The sequence below is a fragment of the Mobula hypostoma genome (genome assembly GCF_963921235.1).
Source record: "Mobula hypostoma chromosome 8 unlocalized genomic scaffold, sMobHyp1.1 SUPER_8_unloc_2, whole genome shotgun sequence".
NCBI lineage: Eukaryota > Metazoa > Chordata > Chondrichthyes > Myliobatiformes > Myliobatidae > Mobula > Mobula hypostoma.
The window spans coordinates 493,600-514,688 of NW_026948125.1; the positions used below are offsets into that span (position 1 = coordinate 493,600).

A 21,089-nucleotide genomic window follows, 5' to 3' on the forward strand; every position below is an offset into this window, starting at 1 on the left:
ACAACACCATCCTGGTGTGTCCCCTACAGTCACAGACCCCGTTCAATATCAACAACACCATCCTGGTGTGCCCTCTACAGTCACAGACCCCATTGACCCCGTTCATTATCAACAACACCATCCTGGTGTGTCCCCTACAGTCACAGACCCCGTACACCCCATTCATTATCAACAACACCATCCTGGTGTGCCCTCTACAGTCACCGACCCCGTTCACCCCGTTCATTATCAACAACACCATTTTGGTGTCTCCCCTACAGTCACAGACCCCGTTCACCCCATTCATTATCAACAACACCATCCTGGTGTGTCCCCTACAGTCACAGACCCCGTACACCCCATTCATTATCAACAACACCATCCTGGTGTGCCCTCTACAGTCACAGACCCCGTTCACCCCGTTCATTATCAACAACACCATCCTGGTGTGTCCCCTACAGTCACAGACCCCATTCACCCCGTTCATTATCAACAACACCATTTTGGTGTCTGCCCTACAGTCACAGACCCCGTTCATTATCATTCATTATCAACAACACCATCCTGGTGTGCCCTCTACAGTCACAGACCCCGTACACCCCATTCATTATCAACAACACCATCCTGGTGTGCCCCTACAGTCACAGACCCCGTTCATTATCATTCATTATCAACAACACCATCCTGGTGTGCCCTCTACAGTCACAGACCCTGTTCTCCCCGTTCATTATCAACAACACCATTTTGGTGTGTCCCCTGCAGTCAAAGACCCCGTTCAATATCAACAACACCATCCTGGTGGGACCCCTACAGTCATAGACCCCAATCAGTATCAATTCCACTATCTTCCTTTTCCTGTGAACCTCAGACCCCTGGCCCGGCTGCTTCTGCCTTGCTCTGAGATGCTGTCTCGCAGCATCTGAGAGGGTAGACTTGTTGCTGAGGGGAATGGCCACAGGGGAACTCTGGGCTGTGTTCACTCTCCTTGCTTTTCCTGGCGTTCACCTGCCGACTTGAAACCTGTACATTTGGTGTGACCTCCTTATTCAGAGTATCATCTGTGGGGTTTTGAGCAAAGTGTGACCTCCTCATTCAGAGTCGATGTGGTTTTTAGCAAAGGAGATGGTCTTAAGTACATCCAGCTCCTCTGGGTGCTAATCCTTAACCTAGTCTGTCAAGAGCTGCAGCTGGGTGCACTTCTGTAACAGACATGATTTAAAATTTCATTTTGTGTTCTTTTCTCATTCAATTCGGGGCATTTGTAAACAACAGGAGGCACTGCATGTATGTTGAAGACCATAAGAAAAGACTGTATTAGAGCCAGTGTAAATGGAAAACAGAAAGGAAAACAAAGGTTCATAAGGTAGTAGAACAGAAAACAAAATAATACTTATCCAATTAATGAGATAATCTGTACAATGCCACAGATCTGACAGCCTCTCACACAGCCATCTCCCTCTTTCAATGTGCTTGACCCTGTCTCCAACTCCTAGCACTAGCACTGTTTGTGACCCAGCCTACCTCCCCACCCGCACAAGGAAATTGCCCCTTTTATACCCTTAAAGAAAGGATGTGCTGATATTGCAGGAGAGTCAGAGAATGAAAGGCTTATTGTATGAGGAGTGATTGTTGGCTCCTTACTCACTGGAGTTTAGAGGAACGGAGGGAATCTCATTGAAGCCTATCGAATATTGAATGACCTGGATAGAGAGAGTGTTTGCTATGGTGGAGGGAGTCTGGGTTCAAAGGGCACAGCCTCAGCATAATGGGACGTCCATTTAGAATGGAGATGAGAAGGAATTCCTTTAGCCAGAGGGTGGTGGATCTGTGGAATGCGTTGGCTGTAGAGGCCGAGTTACGGAATGTATTTAAAGTGGAGGTTGCTAGGTTCTTGATTAGTCAGGGGTGAAAGGTTACAGGAGGATGGGGGTGAGAGGGAAATGGATCTGCCATGATGAAATGGCAGAGTAGGGCTCAATGTGCCAAATGGATTAATTCTGCTCCGTTGTCTCATGGCCTTTAAGACCCTTTTTATCTCTCGCAGCCTTCGGCCTAGACACACACAACTCAGAAACAGAGACAGCAGGTGTTGTAAGGGGGAAAACATTCTTCATCAGTATCTAATCTTAATGATGTGCGCCGATTAACAGAGACACAACATTGATCAAAGGGGAGAAACAGGCCATTACCACATTCCAAACTGACATATTTTGGAATGGACCATGGAGAAATTACATTTAACTCTTTCCTTACAACTTCCCACAGGTGGAGTCATCAGGCAGACGGTGAGGTTCTGTGACTGCCCACATATTTCAGGAGGAGCGTTCCACTGACCTTACTTTCAAACTGGCTCTGCTGATTCAAGGACTAGGGACTTACGAACAACAAGATAGAATGCTTATCTGTTGCTTCTCATTGAATTCCTTTTCAAAGAGCTACTCTTACTTCCCACATCTGGGCTACCTCAGAATCGGAATCAGGTTTAATATGTCATGAAATTTGTTGTTTTGTGCCAGCAGTACATTGTGATACCTAATAATAAAAAATTATAAACTAAAATAAGGAATATAGAGCATTCCTGTGCAAAAACCTCACTCCCTAGATTTTTTATATGGTTTCAGATGGTATGGTCTCCACAGAGCCCTGATCTCAACATCAACGAGGCTGTCTGGGATTACCTGGAGAGTCAGAAACAAGCGAGACAGCCAAAGTCTGCAGAAAACTGTAGCAAGTTCTATAAGATACTTGGAACAACCTACTAGCCAATTTTTTTTATAAAACTGCATGACAGTGTACCTCACATCAAAGTTGCTGGTGAACACAGTAGGCCAGGCACCATCTCTAGGAAGAGGTACAGTTGACGTTTTGGGCCGAGACCCTTCGTCAGGACTAACTGAAGGAAGAGTTAGTAAGAGATTTGAAAGTGTCGGGGGGGGGGAAGATCCGAAATGAAAGGAGAAGACAGGAGGGGGTGGATGGAGCTAAGAGCTGGACAGGTGATTGGCAAAGGGGATATGAGAGGATCATGGGACAGGAGGCCCAGGGAGAAAGACAAAGGGGGGGGAACCCAGAGGATGGGCAAGGGGTATAGTCAGAGGGACAGAGGGAGAAAAAGGAGAGTGAGAGAAAGAATATATATATATATATATAAAATAAATTAATAACGGATGGGGTACGAGGGGGAGGAGGGGCATTAGCGGAAGTTTGAGAAGTCAATGTTCATGCCATCAGGTTGGAGGCTACCCAGACAGAATATAAGGTATTGTTCCTCCAACCTGAGTGTGGCTTCATCTTTACAGTAGAGGAGGACGTGGATAGACATGTCAGAATGGGAATGGGACGTGGAATTAAAATGTGTGGCCACTGGGAGATCCTGTTTGCTCTGGCGGACAGAGCGCAGGTGTTCAGCGAAACGATCTCCCAGTCTGCATCGTGTCTCGCCAATATATAGAAGGCCACATCGGGAGCACCGGACACAGTATATCACCCCAGCTGACTCACAGGTGTACCTAAGAGAATTGATGCAGTTTTAAAGGCAGAAGGTGATCACACCAAATATTGATTTGGTTTTGTGTTTTTTACTATTTACTACTTTTTATCATAAATTTTTTGATATTTAGAATTTTTTCATTACTTTTAAAAGTATCTTTGCTTTGCATATTTTTTACATATCCTTCAGACTTTTGCATAATGTTATATATATAAATATATGGCTTCATTGTCTGTTCAGAAATCTAATGGTGGAGATGAAGAAGCTGTTCCTAAAATGTTGAGTGTGCGTCTTCAGGCTCTTGTACAAGGTAGCAATGAGAAGAGGGCATGTCCTGGGTGATGAGCTCCTGAATAATGGATGCTACCTTTCTGAGGCATCGCCTTTTGAAGGTGTTCTCAATCTGGGGAGGCTGGTGCCCTGATGGAGCTGGCTGAGTTTGCCACTTTCTTCATCTTTTCTGATCCTCCATACCAAACAACGATGCAACCAGTTAGAAATCACTTAAACCTATAATTTCACACTGAAGCCTTCGCTCCCTGCATCAAAATGGCTGCTCTGTTTGACCTCAACATCTTCTTATTGGATGCTGTTAACTAGCAAATTAGCCAACCAACTAACAATTTGCAATTCAGGTCCTGTTTGGCAAAACTCCCCAGAAAGTCCTGAGACCAACCTCTTCTAAAGTCTGGTGTTTGTTGCTCTGCCGGCGATGGGTAATTCAGATTGTGCTATGAGGGGCAAAGGAGGACAGCATGCAGAGATCTCTGAGTGACAGAGGAGGCAAGGTGACGATGAAGCATATGGCCAGCGACAGTGATCGCAGATGGGAGGTGAAGAGCAGGAAAGAGAGCGTGTGTGGCAAGTTAGCTAAAATATGCAAAGCAGGTAAATGTTGAAAGGGTAAGGCATTGATCAAGGGGCTCAGTGAAAAGAAACATGGGATCTTGTCCATGGATGCTGAGCGCAGAGCTCAGGGGTACTTTGCACCTGTCCTCAGCAGGGAAGAAGGTGCTTCAAAAATAAAATTGAGGCTGGATGTGTTAATAATGTACCATAGAATTATTAGGAAAGTGCCACAATAATGTAGCGATTAGTGTGAAGTTATTACAGCTTGGGGCATTCCGCAGTTTGGAGTTCAATTCCAGCGTCCGTTGTAAGCGAGGCTGTATGTATGTTCCTTCCCATGTCCGGGTGCCCGGCTTTCCTTGCACAGACCAGTCGGATAATTGGTCATTGTAACTTGTCCTGTGATTAGTCTCGGGGTTAAATCAATGAGTTGTTGGGCAGTGTGGCTCGATGGGCTGTAAGGGCTCTAGCTCTAAACCAAAATAAATAAAACTTATAAAGTACGTGAATCTCTAGCACCAGATGGTATTTTGAAAGAACATATTCTGTCCATGTTCTTTGGATAAGGGAAGGGACAGGAGAGTGGTAGACCTAATACCTGTTCAGAAAAGCGATTAGGGATGTTGATCGAGTGCACACAAATGGTGGTTAGTTAATCTGGCACCATGGTAACAGCGATGTTGAGGGTAATGCAGTGGGTGTGGTGTACATGGATTCCCAGAAGGCCTTTGATAAGGTGCCAATTAGCAGGCTTGTCCGTCAAGTTGAAGCATTGGGCACAATAAGGAAATGAGAGTGTGGATCTGAAGCTGGTCAAGTCAGAGGCAACAAGATGCTGTGGTGAATGGTTGATTGATTGATTGAATGAGATACTGTGAGGAGTCGTCCTTTCCGGTCCTTCGAGCTGCACTACCCAGCAATCCCCTGATTGAATCTGAGCCTGATCACGGGAAACTTCACAATGAACAATGAACTTACCAACCGGACCGTAGGAGGAGAGCAGAGCACCATGTCGCCATGGGAAGAAGGTACAACCGCCTACAGGCAGTGCCGGGAATTGAGCCCAGGTCGCTTGTACTGTAACGTGTTGTGCGAACCATTACACCACCGTGCTGCCCAACTGGGGGAGATGACTATCAGCGTTCTCCAAGAATTGGCGTTGAAACCACAGTTTTACTAATACACATTCATCACCTAAACCTGGGAGAGCAAGGCACAACTGAATGTATGGCTGACAACCTCCATGAAGGAAATACAGGGAACACGTGCGTACTCATGCGTTCCAAACAGAGCGCATTGTGATCATCCACGAGGAAAATGTTTCACCAGGAAATATAAGTTAGTGTTAATCTTCTTCACAACGTTTCACACAAGTTCCAAGGGAGCTAACTGTACTCTTTCCCTGGTGATTTGTGAAAGGTGAAATTCCCTTACCTCTATAGCTACAGCACTGGGAGATACCTTGCAGCAGGATATAACCATTGAGTGTGGGTCTTTGTGCCTCTGTACCTCCTCCCTGAGGAGAGGGCATGTCCTTGGTGGCAAGGGTCCCTGTGATGAATGTCGTCTTCTTGAGGTGTCTTTGGGAGTGGGGAGGCTGGAGCTGGAAGAATCTACAACCTTCTGCAGATCTTGCTGATCCTGTGCAGTGGCCTCTGCATAACCTTGCTGCGGTGCAGCTATTTAGAGTGTTCTGCACAGTACATCTGTAGAAATTTGCTAGAGTCTTTGATGACCTACCAAATCACCTCAAAATCCTGATATAGCCGCTGGTGTGCCTTCTTCATGACTGCATTAAGGTGTTGGGGCCAGGACAGGTCCTCTGAGATGTTGACAGCCACAGACCTTAAACCGCTCCCCCTTTCCACTGCTGACCCCTCGATGAGCACTGGACTGTGTTCCCTCAACTTCCCCTTCCCCCTTCTACAATCCTTGGTCTTACTGATGTTAGTGCAAGATGGTTGTACTGACACGACTCAACCAGCTCATCGATCTTACTTCTGTACGTCTCCTCATCACTATCTGACATTCTACCTACAAGGGGTGTCATTGGCAAACTTATAGATGGCGTGCAAACTGCACCGAGCCACACAGTCAGTGATAGAGAGCAACGAGAGCAGTGGCTCAGCAAGTGCCCCTGAGCAGTGCCCATGAGAGGAGATGTTACTTCCCATCTGCAGAGACTGTGCTCGGCCAGTCAGGAAGTCAAGGATCCATTTGCAGAGGGAGGTACAGGTTTTGATTAGTACTAACGGTACGATGCTGTTGAACGCTGAGGTGTACTTGATAAACTGGTATGTGACGGGACACCCCCACTTCCCTGGGTGGGGTTAGTCCATGCACTGCACATCTCCCTACTCACTATAACTCCCACACCACTCCGTCCTCACCACCCCTCCCACAGAACTCCCTCCTCACCACATGTCCCACAGTGTTCCCTCCTCACTGTCCCCTCCCACAGCGTTCCCTCCTCACAGCCCCTCCCACAGTGTTCCCTCCTCACCTCCTCCCACAGCGTTCCCTCCTCACTGCCCCCTCCCACAGTGTTCCCTCCTCACAGCCCCTCCCACAGTGTTCCCTCCTCACTCCCTCCCACAGCGTTCCCTCCTCACTGCCCCCTCCCACAGCATTCCCTCCTCCACCTCCTCCTACAGTGTTCCCTCCTCACCGTTCCCTCCCACAGTGTTCCTTCCTCACTGCCTCCCACAGTGTTCCCTCCTCACCCCCTCCCACAGCGTTCCCTCCTCACCGTCCCCTCCCACAGTGTTTCCTCCTCACAGCCCCTCCCACAGCATTCCCTCCTCACCGTCCCCTCCCACAGTGTTCCCTCCTCACCGTCCCTCCCACAGTGATCCCTCGTCACCCCCTCCCACAGCGCTCCCTCCTCACCCCCTCCCACAGCGTTCCCTCCTCACCGTCCCCTCCCACAGTGTTCCCTCCTCACCTTCCCTCCCACAGTGTTCCCTCCTCACCCGCCCCCACCGACAGAACCCAGAACAGGATACACAGTAATATAACAGGCCCTTCAGTCCACAATGTTGTGCTGAACTAACTAAATGCCAAACCAAACCGATCCTAAAAAATGTTTGTATCTCTCCATTCGCTGCACAGTCATGTGCCATCTGAAACCCACTTGAATACCTCAGTCATATCTGGTTGGCTTTTCTGTCTATAATTATATAAACTTCTATCAGATCTCCCTCCAGCCTCCGCTGCTCCAGAGAAAGCTGCCTCAGCTCGTGCCCTGGCAGCATCCTGGCGAACCTCTTCTGCAGCCTCTCCAAGGCCCAAACCCTTTCTATAATGGGGCGACCAGAACTGAACGCGATACTCCAGCTGCAACACAACTTCCCCACTGCTGAACTCTCTGCCTCGAGTAATAAAGGTGAGCATGGCAGACACCTTCTTTACTGCTCTCTCTACTTGTGCCACACTTTCTGGGAGCTATGGGCTTGGACACTGTGGGGGTCCCACTATTATTTGACCTCTGAAAGTGTACCACTTGCCACCTGTCGTATTAAATACCATCTGCCGCTTCTCTGTACATCATCCGTAACTGGTCTGCGTCGTAGGCAAACTTCTCAGTAGATCCTGTTCCTGAGAACCCTCTCCAGTAACCTCCTTACCACTGACGTGAGACCGTGAACTCACTGGTCTTTCGATCCCTTTTCCCTTCTTCAACGAAAGAAGAGCGCCAGTTCTTTCAGAGGCTAGAGGCAACTGGAGGAGAAGGGTTAGGGTGGCACTTTGTCTATAAGCAGTTTGTACGTTCTTCCCATGACTGTGTTTGTTTCCTCTGCTTTCCTCCCACATTCCAAAGATATTCGGCTTAGGGTTTCGGTAAGTTGACGCCGGAGGCAGGGTGACATGTGCGGGCTTGCCCCAGGACTTCCCTGCACTGTGGTGATCGTTGACACAAAAGACGCATTTAAATGTATACCTAAAGTACATGTGACATATATAGACAATCTTTAATGTAAATGGGAGGGGTAAGGAGGGAACACTGTGGGAGGGGGTGAGGAGGGAATGCTGTGGGAGGGGTGAGGAGGGACCGCTGTGGGAGGGGTGAGGAGGGAACACAGTGGGAGGGGGTGAGGAGGGAACGCTGTGGGAATTATGGATTCACCACCCCAATGGGGAATTCATGGCGACGATCCCTTCCCTCCTGTTCTGAAAGCTTGATCCCATTGATCCCGTATTTATTAAGCATTCTTTGCCCTCAAATCGCTTGGGAATTCTGAAGCTGCAAGAAAATGCAAAGGAAAATCCCAACAGATGAATAGTTAATCCCAACATCTGTTCTATCTCCCACACCCAATGGAACCCCTCACTCCTACTGTCCAAACTCCCAAACGCATACCATCCCTTCCAATTCACTCCCACTATCCACACCCATGTAGATACCATCCCTTCCCATTCACTCCCACTATCCACACCCATTGAGACACCATCCCTTCCCATTCACTCCCAACCTCCACATTCCCAATGGGATGCACTCCTTCCCACTCACTCCCACTGTCCACACTCCCAATGGACCACACTCCTTCCCATTCACTTCCACCGTCCACACTCCCAATGGACCACACTCCTTCCCATTCACTTCCACCGTCCACATTCCCAATGGAACCCACTACTTCACATTCACTCCCACCGTCCACACTCCCAATGGGACACCACCACTTCATATGCACTCCCACCATCCACACTCCCACCAGGATCACAACACTTCCCATTCACTTCCACTGTCCACACTCCCACCATGATCACAACACTTCCTATTCACTCCCACTGTTGACACTCCCAATGGATACCACGCTTTCCCATTCACTCCTACCATCCACACTCCCAATAAGACCCCACTCCTTCCCATTCACATCCGCCGTCCACACTCCCAACGGGACTCCACTACTTCCTATTCACTCTCACCGTCCACACTCCCAATGGGACTCCACTACTTCCTATTCAGTCCCACTGTCGACACTCCCAATGGATACCACGCTTTCCCATTCACTCCCACCATCCACACTCCCAAAGGGATCCCATCCTTTCCCATTCACTCCCACCATCCACACCCCCAATGAGACCCACCCCTTCCCATTCACTCCCACTGAGCACACTTCAAATCAGACACACCCATTCTTATATTTTTAAAAAACTATAAAGGTTTATTTTCATCATATATACACAAGGTACAGACAGTCCATATTTACAAGACAGTAAGTATACTCAAACTAAAATATGGTTACTACCATCTATAAAACAGTCTGGACCACAGGGGAACAACTGCTCACAGAAATCCCCCAATGTGCCTGCCGCGACATCCCCAGGGACAGCCGGGCACGGACATATCCTCAGAAAAGGTGCAGGCAGTCCTAACTGTCCACACTCTAATGGGACCCACCCCTTCCCATTCACTCCTAACTGTCCACACTCTAATGGGACCCACCCCTTCCCATTCACTCCTACCGTCCACACTCCCAATGAGAACCACTCCTTCCCATTCACTCCCAACGTCCACACTCCAATGGGACCACACCTTCCCATTCACTCCCACCCTCCACACTCCCAATTGGACCCACCTCTTCCCATTCACTCCCACCGTCCACACTCCCAATGGGACCCACCTCTTCCCATTCACTCCCACCATCCACACTCCCAATGGGACCCACCTCTTCCCATTCACTCCCACCGTCCACACTCCCAATGGGACCCACCTCTTCCCATTCACTCCTAACTGTCCACACTCCCAATGAGAACCACTCCTTCCCATTCACTCCCAACGTCCACACTCCAATGGGACCCACACCTTCCCATTCACTCCCAATGGACCCCACCACTTCATATGCACTCCCACCATCCACACTCCCAATGGACCCCACTCCTACCCATTCACTCCTAACCGTCCACACTCCAATAGGACCCACACCTTCCCATTCACTCCTACCGTCCACACTCCCAATGAGAACCACTCCTTCCCATTCACTTCCAATGTCCAGATTCCCAATGGACCCCACTCCTACCCATTCACTCCCACCATCCACACTCTCAATGGGACCCACCCCTTCCCATTCACTCCTAACTGTCCACACTCTAATGGGACCCACCCCTTCCCATTCACTCCTAACTGTCCACACTCTAATGGGACCCACCCCTTCCCATTCACTCCTACCGTCCACACTCCCAATGAGAACCACTCCTTCCCATTCACTCCCAACGTCCACACTCCAATGGGACCCACCTCTTCCTATTCACTCCCACCGTCCACACTCCCAATGGGACCCACCTCTTCCCATTCACTCCCACCATCCACACTCCCAATGGGACCCACCTCTTCCCATTCACTCCCACCGTCCACACTCCCAATGGGACCCATCTCTTTCCATTCACTCCTAACTGTCCACACTCCCAATGAGAACCACTCCTTCCCATTCACTCCCAACGTCCACACTCCAATGGGACCCACACCTTCCCATTCACTCCTACCGTCCACACTCCCAATGAGAACCACACTTCCCATTCACTCCCAATGTCCACACTCCCAATGGACCCCACCACTTCATATGCACTCCCACCATGCACACTCCCAATGGACCCCACTCCTACCCATTCACTCCTAACCGTCCACACTCCAATAGGACCCACACCTTCCCATTCACTCCTACCGTCCACACTCCCAATGAGAACCACTCCTTCCCATTCACTCCCAATGTCCACACTCCCAATGGGACCCACCCCTTCCCATTCACTCCCACCGTCCACACTCCTAATGGGACCCACCCCTTCCCATTCACTCCCACCGTCCACACTCCTAATGGGACCCACCCCTTCCCATTCACTCCCACCATCCACACTCCCAATGGAACTCACTCCTTCCCATTCACTCCCACCGTCCACACTCCCAATGGGACCCCACCACTTCCCATTCACTTCCACTGTCCACACTCCCACCATGACCACAACACTTCCTATTCACTCCCACTGTCGACACTCCCAATGGATACCACGCTTTCCCATTCACTCCCACCATCGATACTCCCAATGAGACCCCACTCCTTCTCATTCACACCCACCGTCCACACTCCCAACGGGACCCACCCCTTCCCATTCACTCCCACCATCCACACTCGCAATGCGACCCACTTTTTCCCATTCACTCCCAATGGGACCCATACCATCCCATTCACTACCACCGTCCACACTCCCAATGGGACCCATAGCATCCCATTCACTCCCACCATGGGCACTCCCAATGGGATCCCACCCCTTCCCATTCACTCCCACCAACCACACTCCCAATGGGACCCCATCCCTTCCCATTCATTCCCAGTGTCCATACTCTGAATTGGATCCCAACCCTTCCCATTCACTCCCACAATACACACTCCTAATGGGATTCCAGCCTTTCCCATTCACTCCCACCGTCTACACTCCCAATGGGATCCCACTCTTTCCCATTCACTCCCACCATTCACACTCCCAATGGGATACCAACGTTTCCCATTCACTCCCAGCATCCACACTCCCAATGGGACCCACTCCTACTTATTCACTCCAACCGTCCACACTCCCAATGGGACCCACCCATTGCCACTCACCCCTGATGTCCACAGGATGGGGAATCTCAGGAATTCTCTGCCCAGGAGGGAGATGGAGGAGAGCACTGGTGGGATTACCCAGGAGGGAACATCTGTGCTGGTCCATAATGAAAGAGTACACAATGAAAATAGAATGCAGAATAAAGTGTAACAGTTACACAGAGTGTGCAGTGCAGGTAAACAAATAAAATGCAAGGGCCAAGTTGAGTTAGATCAGGAGATAACATTGAATTCTGCTTTTAACATGAAAGAGGTCTGTTCAAGAGTCTGTAAACAGTGGGATAGAAGATGTCCTTGAGCCTGGTGGTATGTGCTTTCATGCTTTTGTATTTTCTGTCTGATGGGAGAGAAAGAAGAGAGAATGTCTGGAGTGGACGGGGTCTTTGATTGCTGGATGCTCTACTGAGACAGTGGGAAGTGCAGGTAGAGCCCATGGAAGTGAGGATGGTTTCCATGATGGGCAGCCTCAAATCGCTGCAGTTTCTTGCAGAGCAGTTGCCATATCAAACCATGATGCATCCAGACAGGATGCTTTCTCTAACACATCAGTAAAAATCGGTGAGGGTGAAAGGGGATATGCCAATTTTCTTAGTAGAGGTACTGGTGAGCTTTATTGGCTGTGGCAATGGTTGGACTTAGGTAATCTCGCTAGTGCTCTCCCCCACCTCCCTCTAGGGCAGAGAGTTCCTGAGATTCCACTTCCTGTGCCAGGCCCCCCCCCACCCAGTGCTAAATGACCTGCCCCATTGATCCAGTAATTTTGTCCCCTTGATCATGACCGTCCCACTGGGGAAACATCTCCCTGTCTCCTCTGTTCTGTCCCCTCAAGGTCTGAGAATATGCGTTCGCCCTTCATGTGTGTGTCTGACACACTAATCCCCTCTGTCTACACAATGTCCATATCCTTCCAATCCCCACACATTCATGTGTGTGTCTAACACACTAATCCCCTCTGTCTACACAATGTCCATATCCCTCCATTCCCCACACATTCATCTGTGTGTCTAATAGCTTTTAAAACATCTCTATCTGTGGGTGAGGTTAGCCCATGCACTCCACATCCACCACATTACCTGTTTCCCATCTGCAGGTCAGGAGTGTGGTGGGACAGCCCCCACTTCCCTGGGTGGGGTTAGTCCATGCACTCCACATCCACCACATTACCTGTTCCCTATCTACAGGTCAGGAGTGTGATGGGACTCCCCTTCCCCATCCAGCCCAGTCCATCACAAGTGAAGCACATCTCCGGGGAGTGTCACAGGAAAGCAGCAATCATCATCAAGGACACCCCAGCGGGCCAAGATCTCTTTTCAGTATGGCTACCAGGAAGTACACGAGCTTGAGATCCTACATCATCAGCAGGTTCAGAAGCAGTCATTACCCCACAAACATCTGGTTCTGCAGTCTCCAGGTTCGACAACTGTGTTCCGAATATCATTTTTTTTAAATTATTTGCCTGATGTTCTTTTGTAGATTGGTTGTTTATCAGTCTTTGCTTCAACATAATTTTCGTAAATTGTGTTATATTTCTTTATTTTCCTGTGAATGCCTACAACAGTGAATGTCAGGGTGGAATAAGGTGAGATATAAAATACTTCCTTTGACTTCTATGTCAGAAAGGGTTAACACTTTCGGGCCGAGCTCCTTCCTAAATTGCCACCACGTGACCTAGTTAAGCAATTAGTCTGAACCCTCTGATCCACAGTATAAAGCCAGGGCCGGGGGCAGGGAGGCAGGGAGTAAAGGGGCATCATGGAAGATCTTGGTGTGGATGTGGCTCAGGCTCAGGTGAGAGTAGCTGCCTCTGCTTGTTTGCTTTGTGTGATGTGGAGGGTATGAGGCATGGTTGGGAGGGATTGGAGAAGAGAGTAATGGGTGGATAAATAAGAGAAGGGTGGGGCATTGGAGGAGGGAAAATAGTGGTGGGTAAATAGTGGAAATAAAAGGATTGGTGGGTGGGATAAATGTGTCTATGGGGGGGGCATGATATGGGTGGGAGATGGGGAGATGTCCTTGCCTTTAGATAGGTACGTGCATATGGAGGGACATAGGCCATGTACGTTCAAGAGAAACTTGGATTATTGGAGCACAGGTGAGCCGAATGGCCTGTCCCTGTTCAGTTCCCGATTATATCGATGAAGTGAGATAGTGAGGGTCAATCCGATGTCCGGGGGTAGGGTTCTGCGTGGATGGGCCAGCTATTCCCTTCCCGGGCGCGAGGGAGGTCACAGCGTGGGCGATGGATGCGGTGCTCGGGGCAGGGATTGTCCCAAACGCTTCTCACACGAACACACACCCCGGTCTCTCCGCAGCTGGCGATGGAACAGGAAGTGGATGGGATGCTGCAGCAGTTGACGGACGCCATGGAGAGCGGCGGGTTGCCCGCACTGGCTAACGAGGTACAGGAGATTCGTCAGAAAGTCAGGGACGTGACGGCACAGGTGGCGGTGACCGGGCCGCCCAACGTCGGCAAGACCACCCTCATTTCCACGGCGCTGCGACTCTCGGCGGAGACGGCCGCCCTTCTGCAACATGCGCCCAAACCCGCACCCTGCTTCCAGCCCGGCCGCCCCCGAGTCATCTTCTGGGAGCTGCCCGCTATCGGCGGCGCTTCGTTCTGCGTCAACACCTACCTGCGGCAGGTGGACGTCGACAAGTATACCGGCTTCCTTATCCTCTCCTGCACGGAGTTCAGCCGGGAGATGCTGGGCCTGGCCTCCGAGTTGCGAAGGATCGGCAAACCCTTCTGCCTGATCCGCTCCAAGATTGACGTGCGACGCCGTTGCTACAGGAAGAGGGAGTTCGCGGATGAGGTGCTATGCGCCCTGCGGAGGCAGCCGCTGCCCCACCTAGACCTGGAGTCGGCCGTCGTCCGCCTCTTCTACCTGGATTGCAGGGACTCCGAAGACTTCGACTTCAAGCCGTGCGTGCAGGCGCTGCAAGACGCGTCGCCGTCAGCTCTGCTGAGACACTCGCTCCTCGTGTCTCTGAGTTACCTCTCCAATAAGTTCCAGCTGAAGACCTCTCTCAAGCAGCTCACCCCGATCTGGGCCATCCACAGCCTCGTGGTGGACCCAGTGGGGTTGGCCGGCCTGCCCTACCAGGTGAATGCGCGCTTCCTCGTGGACCAGATCTATTTCTACCGTCTGATCCTGGGCATCGACTTCCAGGCGCTGAAAGTGCAGGCCAAACGGCTTCGGCTGCCCACCTTCGTGCTGTCGGACGAGCTCCGCGCCGGTTTGCCCTGCTCACTCAGCGAGGTGGACGTCGTGGCCGAGCTGACCAAATGGACTGCCCTGAAGGTTCCCGTCGCCAACAGTAAACTCAAGTGGGTGCCGCTGCTCCGGCAGCTCCCCGGCGGCGAGATCTCCGGTGCCGCCGTCATCCGCCTGCTGGACTTTATGGTGACCCAGTACATGATCGATGTCTACAGGATCGAGAGCAAGATCGCGGCCGTACTGAGGGGCGAATGAGGCCGACACTGTGGAGAGGTGGTGGGTGGGGATTGCGACAGGAAGAGCCCTAATCTGGGTTGGATCCTCTAGCAGATTTCGAACGGGATCTGATTTGTCTATTGCATGGTGGGCTGGCTTGTTTTGGACATTTCGGACTGGAGATGGGCTGAACTTGTATTCCTGAAGTCGCCTTAACAAAATCATCTCTGAATGACCCACCAATGTTTTGTCTAATAAAGGCGATGTTTCTTTGTTCTGAAATGAAGAGGTTGTACACTGACCATGATAGTCCAAATATGCACTTTAATTTATTCCATTCCAACCTGATTTACAAGTACCCCAGGGATCATCAAAAATCAGATTTGAGAGAAACTGTCTATAGTGTGGACAAATCCAGCAGAGATCTTTGGTGGGAGGGAGGTCAGCTGGATTTGTCCACCTCAATTGGATGTAGACTTCTCCAGCAATGATTAATGCTACTTTCCAAAGCATTCAATTGCCTTGTGGAAACAAAGGTTGTTTACCAATATTGGAATCTCTTCCCTGCTGATGGCAGATCTTGGAAGATTACATTTCCATGTGGTCAATCTGTGACTCGACCAGTTATGTAACTGGAGTGGGTGTTGGAATGGATTGAACAAGCTGCCTGTCTTAAAATGCAATTGATGTTGGATTTCTTTCACTACACTTGTCTGGCACTTTTGTACTTGTCACTTGGATTTAAATGGTTAATAAAGGAAATTCACTAATTCATTTTAAAGCCTTCATGAGTTTTTTGAACAGTTAATCACTAGGTTTATAAATTTTGGGATCATCCTGTTCATAGCTCATCTCCATATCCCTGGGTCCGACCACACCAGGAGCACTGTTCCTCTTGGCATATGAAGGGTTTGTTAGTCTAATAACACTGGGTAGAAGCTCTCCTTGAGCCTGGTGTTGTGTACTTTCTGGCTTTCCTATCTTCCCAACAGAAGTGAGTATTTGGCTGGTTGAAATCTTTAATTATACAGGTTGAAAATGTGCAGTCCATGGATGGGCAGCTGACTCGAGTGTTGTCCACAACTGTTATGGGCAGAGGAGTTGAACTACCAATGTGTGATGCCCTCAAATGCAATGCTTTCTACTGTGCATTTAAATGCAGAGACAACCATGTCCACTTGTCCCACTGAGGAAGTAGAGGTGTTGGTGAGCTTTCTTGTTCTTGACATTACCATTTGCCCACCCTGGTCCAAGATGTTAATGTTCACTCCTAGGAACTTTAAATCATCTTCATTGAAGCTGGGGTGATGTCTACACTACAGAAGCTGGACATTCTTCTATCCTACCTAATCCATTCACCATGATGAGACCAGAGCTCATCCCCCTTCAATTCCCTTTTCAATCTTTCAAATAGTTATCTTCTATAATTAATTCTCACCCCATGTGTTCTGTCCCCACCTTCCTCTGGGGCAGAGAATTCTGATTCTACAGCTGGTGTAGAAGTCCCCACTCACCCCTACCTGCTCCCAGTGTTAAATCACTATTCTCTCCCCTGTCCTGTTCCCTCTGGGTCTGAGATGTCTGTCTGGTCAACCCTTGGATTGTCTACCAAAGGACAGGTTTTCCACCAAACCAATGTGGAAATGGGGTGAGGTTGTGCTCCTGAGATCACCAGAAATCTCTTGAATGGTGTCAATGACTTCCATGGTACCTGTTCTCAATCTTTGGGTTGTTGCTTCTTCCAGGGTCTGAAATGGATGTGGTGATTTCTAAAGTCCAAATTAATATAAATATTTTGTCCTCCTCCCCTCTTGATTTACAAGGATGCCAGGATTCAATTTTGAATATAACTTCTGTTTTTACACATTTTTAAATCTATTTGATATACATAATTGATTTGTTATGTTTTTTATTTTTCTCCCTGCTAGATTATGTACTGCATTGAACTGCTGTTAAGTTAATAAATTTCACATCAGACACCAGTGATGGTAAACCTGATTTTGGACCAGAAAGAGCTGGGAGAAAATCTTGTCCGTAGTGGGGACAAATGCAGAAGTCAGGTGTTTGGAGCCAACTGGATTTACTCATTTCAATGGCATTAATTTAACATGGCCCTCTTGCAAGGGATATCTACAAATGCTGCTTCTCTCTCCCCACCCCCCCCCCCCCCACATTCAACTGCCTTGTGAAACCAAGGGTTGGTTAGAAATGTTGGAATCTTTCTTTCTGGAATCTTGGAAGATTACATTTCTGCATGTTCAGTCTGTCCAGCTGGAGTGGGGATGGGAATTGGATGCCTAACATTAAGTGTAATTGATGTTGGATTTCTTCCAGCACTTTTGTACTTGCTACTGGAATTTAAATTATTGATACATGGAATTCACTAATGCACTTTGTTTATCTCGGGCAATGGATCAGCTCGGTTCACGAACATTGGATCACCTTGTGCGCAGTTCCAATCTCAATATCCCTGGGTAAGACTCATATCAAGAACACCATGCACAGTTCCAAATCTTGATTTCATAGGCTCAGGATATTGGTCATGAAGCTGTGATATCACCCTAAAGAGTTCACCTGGTTGTGATTGAACATAGAAGATAAAATGGTTGACTAGCTCAGGCAATGGCTTTGTAAGTACAGGGTTGTGGGTCACATCTCCTTCCCCGACACCCCCCCCCCCACTAAGAGCTGTGACGGCCTCTGTATGGGGACTGTTACTAGTCCCTCAGTGTTGATGGTATGTCCCTGTAGAACTGAAGTTAGATTTTCTTCAGCCAGTGGGTGGTAAATGTGTGGAATTCATTGCCACCAAGGGCAATGGAGTTTATTAGATATATTTAATGCAGTGATTGATTAAATTCTTGACTGGCAGATTAACAATTTTTGTACTAAAATGCCAAAACAGTGAAATGCAGTCCCAGGATGTGCTGTGCAACCTGCAAGTTCTGCTATGCTTCCAGCACCAACACAGCATGCCCACAACTTGATATTAATGCAAGCAACACAGTGCCAGAGGAACTCAGCAGGCCAGGTAGCATCGATGGAACCAAGTAAACAGTCACTGTTTTAGGCCAGAGCTGGTGGGGGGGGGGGGCAGGGGAGATGATGTCAGAGCAACAAGGTGGGGAGGGGGAGGAAGAAGTACTAGGAAGTAGGTGAAACTGGGAGGGGGGGTGCTGAAGTAAAGGGTTTGGAAGTTGATTGGTGAAAGAGATAAAGGCCTGGAGAAGGGGAATTTGGGAGAGTAGAAGACCATGGAAGAAAGGGAAGGGGGTGAAGCACAGGGAGGTGATGGGTCGGGGGGAGGGTAGAAACAGGAATGGTGAAGTGGGGAGGGCTATTACTAGAAGTTCAAGGAAATCAATGTTCATGTCATCTGGTTGGAGGCTACCCAGATGGAATACAAGGTTCCTCCTCCTCCGACAGCTCCATACGTCTTTGGAATGTGGGAGTGTATAGTGCACCCTGAGGACAGCAGTGAGGTAACTCTAAACGCTGCAGGAACTCGGGTCAGAATGAACAGCTGATGTTCTGGGCTGAATCCCTTCATTAGGACTAGAAAGGAAGAGGGCTGAAGCTAGAAAAAGTAGGTGGGGGGAGAGGGAAAGAAGTACAAGCTGGCAGGTGGGGGGGGGTAGGGGAAGGGGGAGACCAGCAGTGTGAGATGAGAAGCTGGGTGGTGACAGATGAATCCAGTAAAGGGCTGAAGAAGAACTCAGGTGAGTGGACTATGAGGGGAGGGGTGGGGAGGGGAGGGAAGGAAGGTAGATGTTGGGCAAGTGAGTAGGTATCTAGAATGGGAAATGGAAAGAGAAAGGAAGGTGGGAAAATTGTAGAAGTTAGGGAAAAAGATGTTCATGTTGTCAGGTCAGGGGCCATCCAGATGGGATATGAGGTGTTGCTCCTCCAATCTGAGTTTAGTCACATTGTGGACAGATGTGTCAGAAAGGACAGTTGAATTGAAATGGGTAATTACAGGGAGACCCTGCTCTTTGTGGTGGGTGGAGTATACACTGGAATACCATGAGGGGTCAAAGATTCTCCACTGATCAGAATTGTTTATTACCACTACTGTCTGTCACAAAGTTGGTTGTTTTGTGTCAGTGGCACAGTACAGGCATAACAAATTGCTGTAATTGTCAATTACAATGTATAAATAGATATTGCCAAGGAGGGATAGTGAGTTAGTGTTCACAGACCAGTCAGAAATTGGATGAAAGTTTGAATGTGGGTCCTTGAGCTCCTGTAACTCGTTTGGTATTGAGAAGAGGGCATGTGTTCAACAGTGGGGTTAGGGGTTCCTTGGTGATGGGTGCGGGTGCTACCTGTTTGGGTCAGTGCCTTTGGAAAATGTCCTCTATTGTGGTGAGGGTTGTGCTGAGTCTACGTGATCAAGTGAGCTGAATGCAGGTCGGTGGGATGAGGTAAGAGGAAGCACTCAGCACGGACTAGAAGGGCTGAGATGGCCTGTTTCTCTGCTGCAATTGTTATATGGTTAAGTGCATTGATACTTCATAGACAGTGATACAACCAGTTAGAATGCTGTCTACAGTACACAAGGCATAGAACAGAATTAGGCCATTTGGCCCATCAAGTCTACTCTGACACTGCTGATTTATTATCCCTCTCAACCCCATTCTGCCTTCTCCCAGTAAACCTTAACATCCTGACTAATCAAAAATCTATCAACCTCCACTTTAAATGCACCCAATGCCTTGGCCTCCACAGCCATCTGTGGCAGTGAATTCCACAGATTCACCATCCTCTGCAGATAGAAATTCCTTCCCATCTCTTCTAAAAGGATGTCCTTCTCTTCCAAAGCTTTGCCCTCTGGTCCAAAACTCTCCCACTAGTGGAAACATCCACTCTCTAGGCTTATCATTATTTGGCAAATTTCAATGAGATTTCACCCCCCACCCCAATATTTCTTTTTAAACTTCAGTGGGTTCAGGCCCAGAGCAATCAAACACTGGTGTGTTAACACTTTCATTCTGGGCATACATTCTGTAGAAAGCTGATAAAACTACTTGAGCAATCTGGCACTTATGTGATCGCCTGGGAAATTTGAGAGCGGAGTGTGGCTGTTTCCTAATGGTGGGATGCAAGTCAGTGATTGGCTCCATTACTCAACAGCAATTGGTGTTGAGCAAGATTGAAATCAACCAAGACGAGAGCAGAAGGTGAGTGGGTGTTCAGTGCTGTCTGCCTGCCGTTGACCAGTCTCTCTCCTGATGGAGGAAGGTGAGTGTTTTGGGTCCCATGCTGCAAGGTATGATTGCCCTTATGGTGTGACTCATGGTTGTGGGAATCTTTTCCAGGGAACCCTAAAGTTTGATGTCCTCAGCACTGAATGCACTTGGCAGCTGTAGACTCACTTTTGGGGGACTCTGCAGTTCGTGCTCCATGTTGTTCTGTTTACTCTTTTTGCTATTTGCACATTTGCTTGAGGTGCTTCAGTGCAGAACTGGCTCAGTGCAGATGTACCAACTGCCATTTCTTTGCCCATTCTCCTAACCTAAGTCCTTCTGCAGACTCCCTGCTTCCTCAACATGCCCTGCCTCTTCACCTATCTTTGTATCATCTGAAAACTTGGACACAGCGTTATCAATCTCATCCAAAGTATTGGCATCTAAAGTGGCTCCAAAACCTGCACCTGTGGTACACCACTACTGGCAGCCAAGCGGAAAAGGCCCCCTTAATTGCCACTTTGCCTCCTGCCAGTCAACCAATCTTTTCTCTACG

At 49.0% G+C, this 21,089-nt stretch overlaps 1 protein-coding gene across 1 annotated transcript; it reads left to right on the forward strand.

The window, feature by feature from the left end:
* The first annotated feature begins 13,580 nt into the window (after nucleotides 1-13,580).
* Nucleotides 13,581-16,115, forward strand: LOC134341176 (interferon-inducible GTPase 5-like). The gene is made up of 2 exons (XM_063038979.1): nucleotides 13,581-13,701; nucleotides 14,226-16,115. Exons 1-2 carry the CDS (start codon nucleotides 13,666-13,668, stop codon nucleotides 15,384-15,386), a joined length of 1,197 nt encoding a protein of 398 aa, XP_062895049.1. The 5' UTR covers nucleotides 13,581-13,665; the 3' UTR covers nucleotides 15,387-16,115.
* Nucleotides 16,116-21,089: the final 4,974 nt, after the last annotated feature.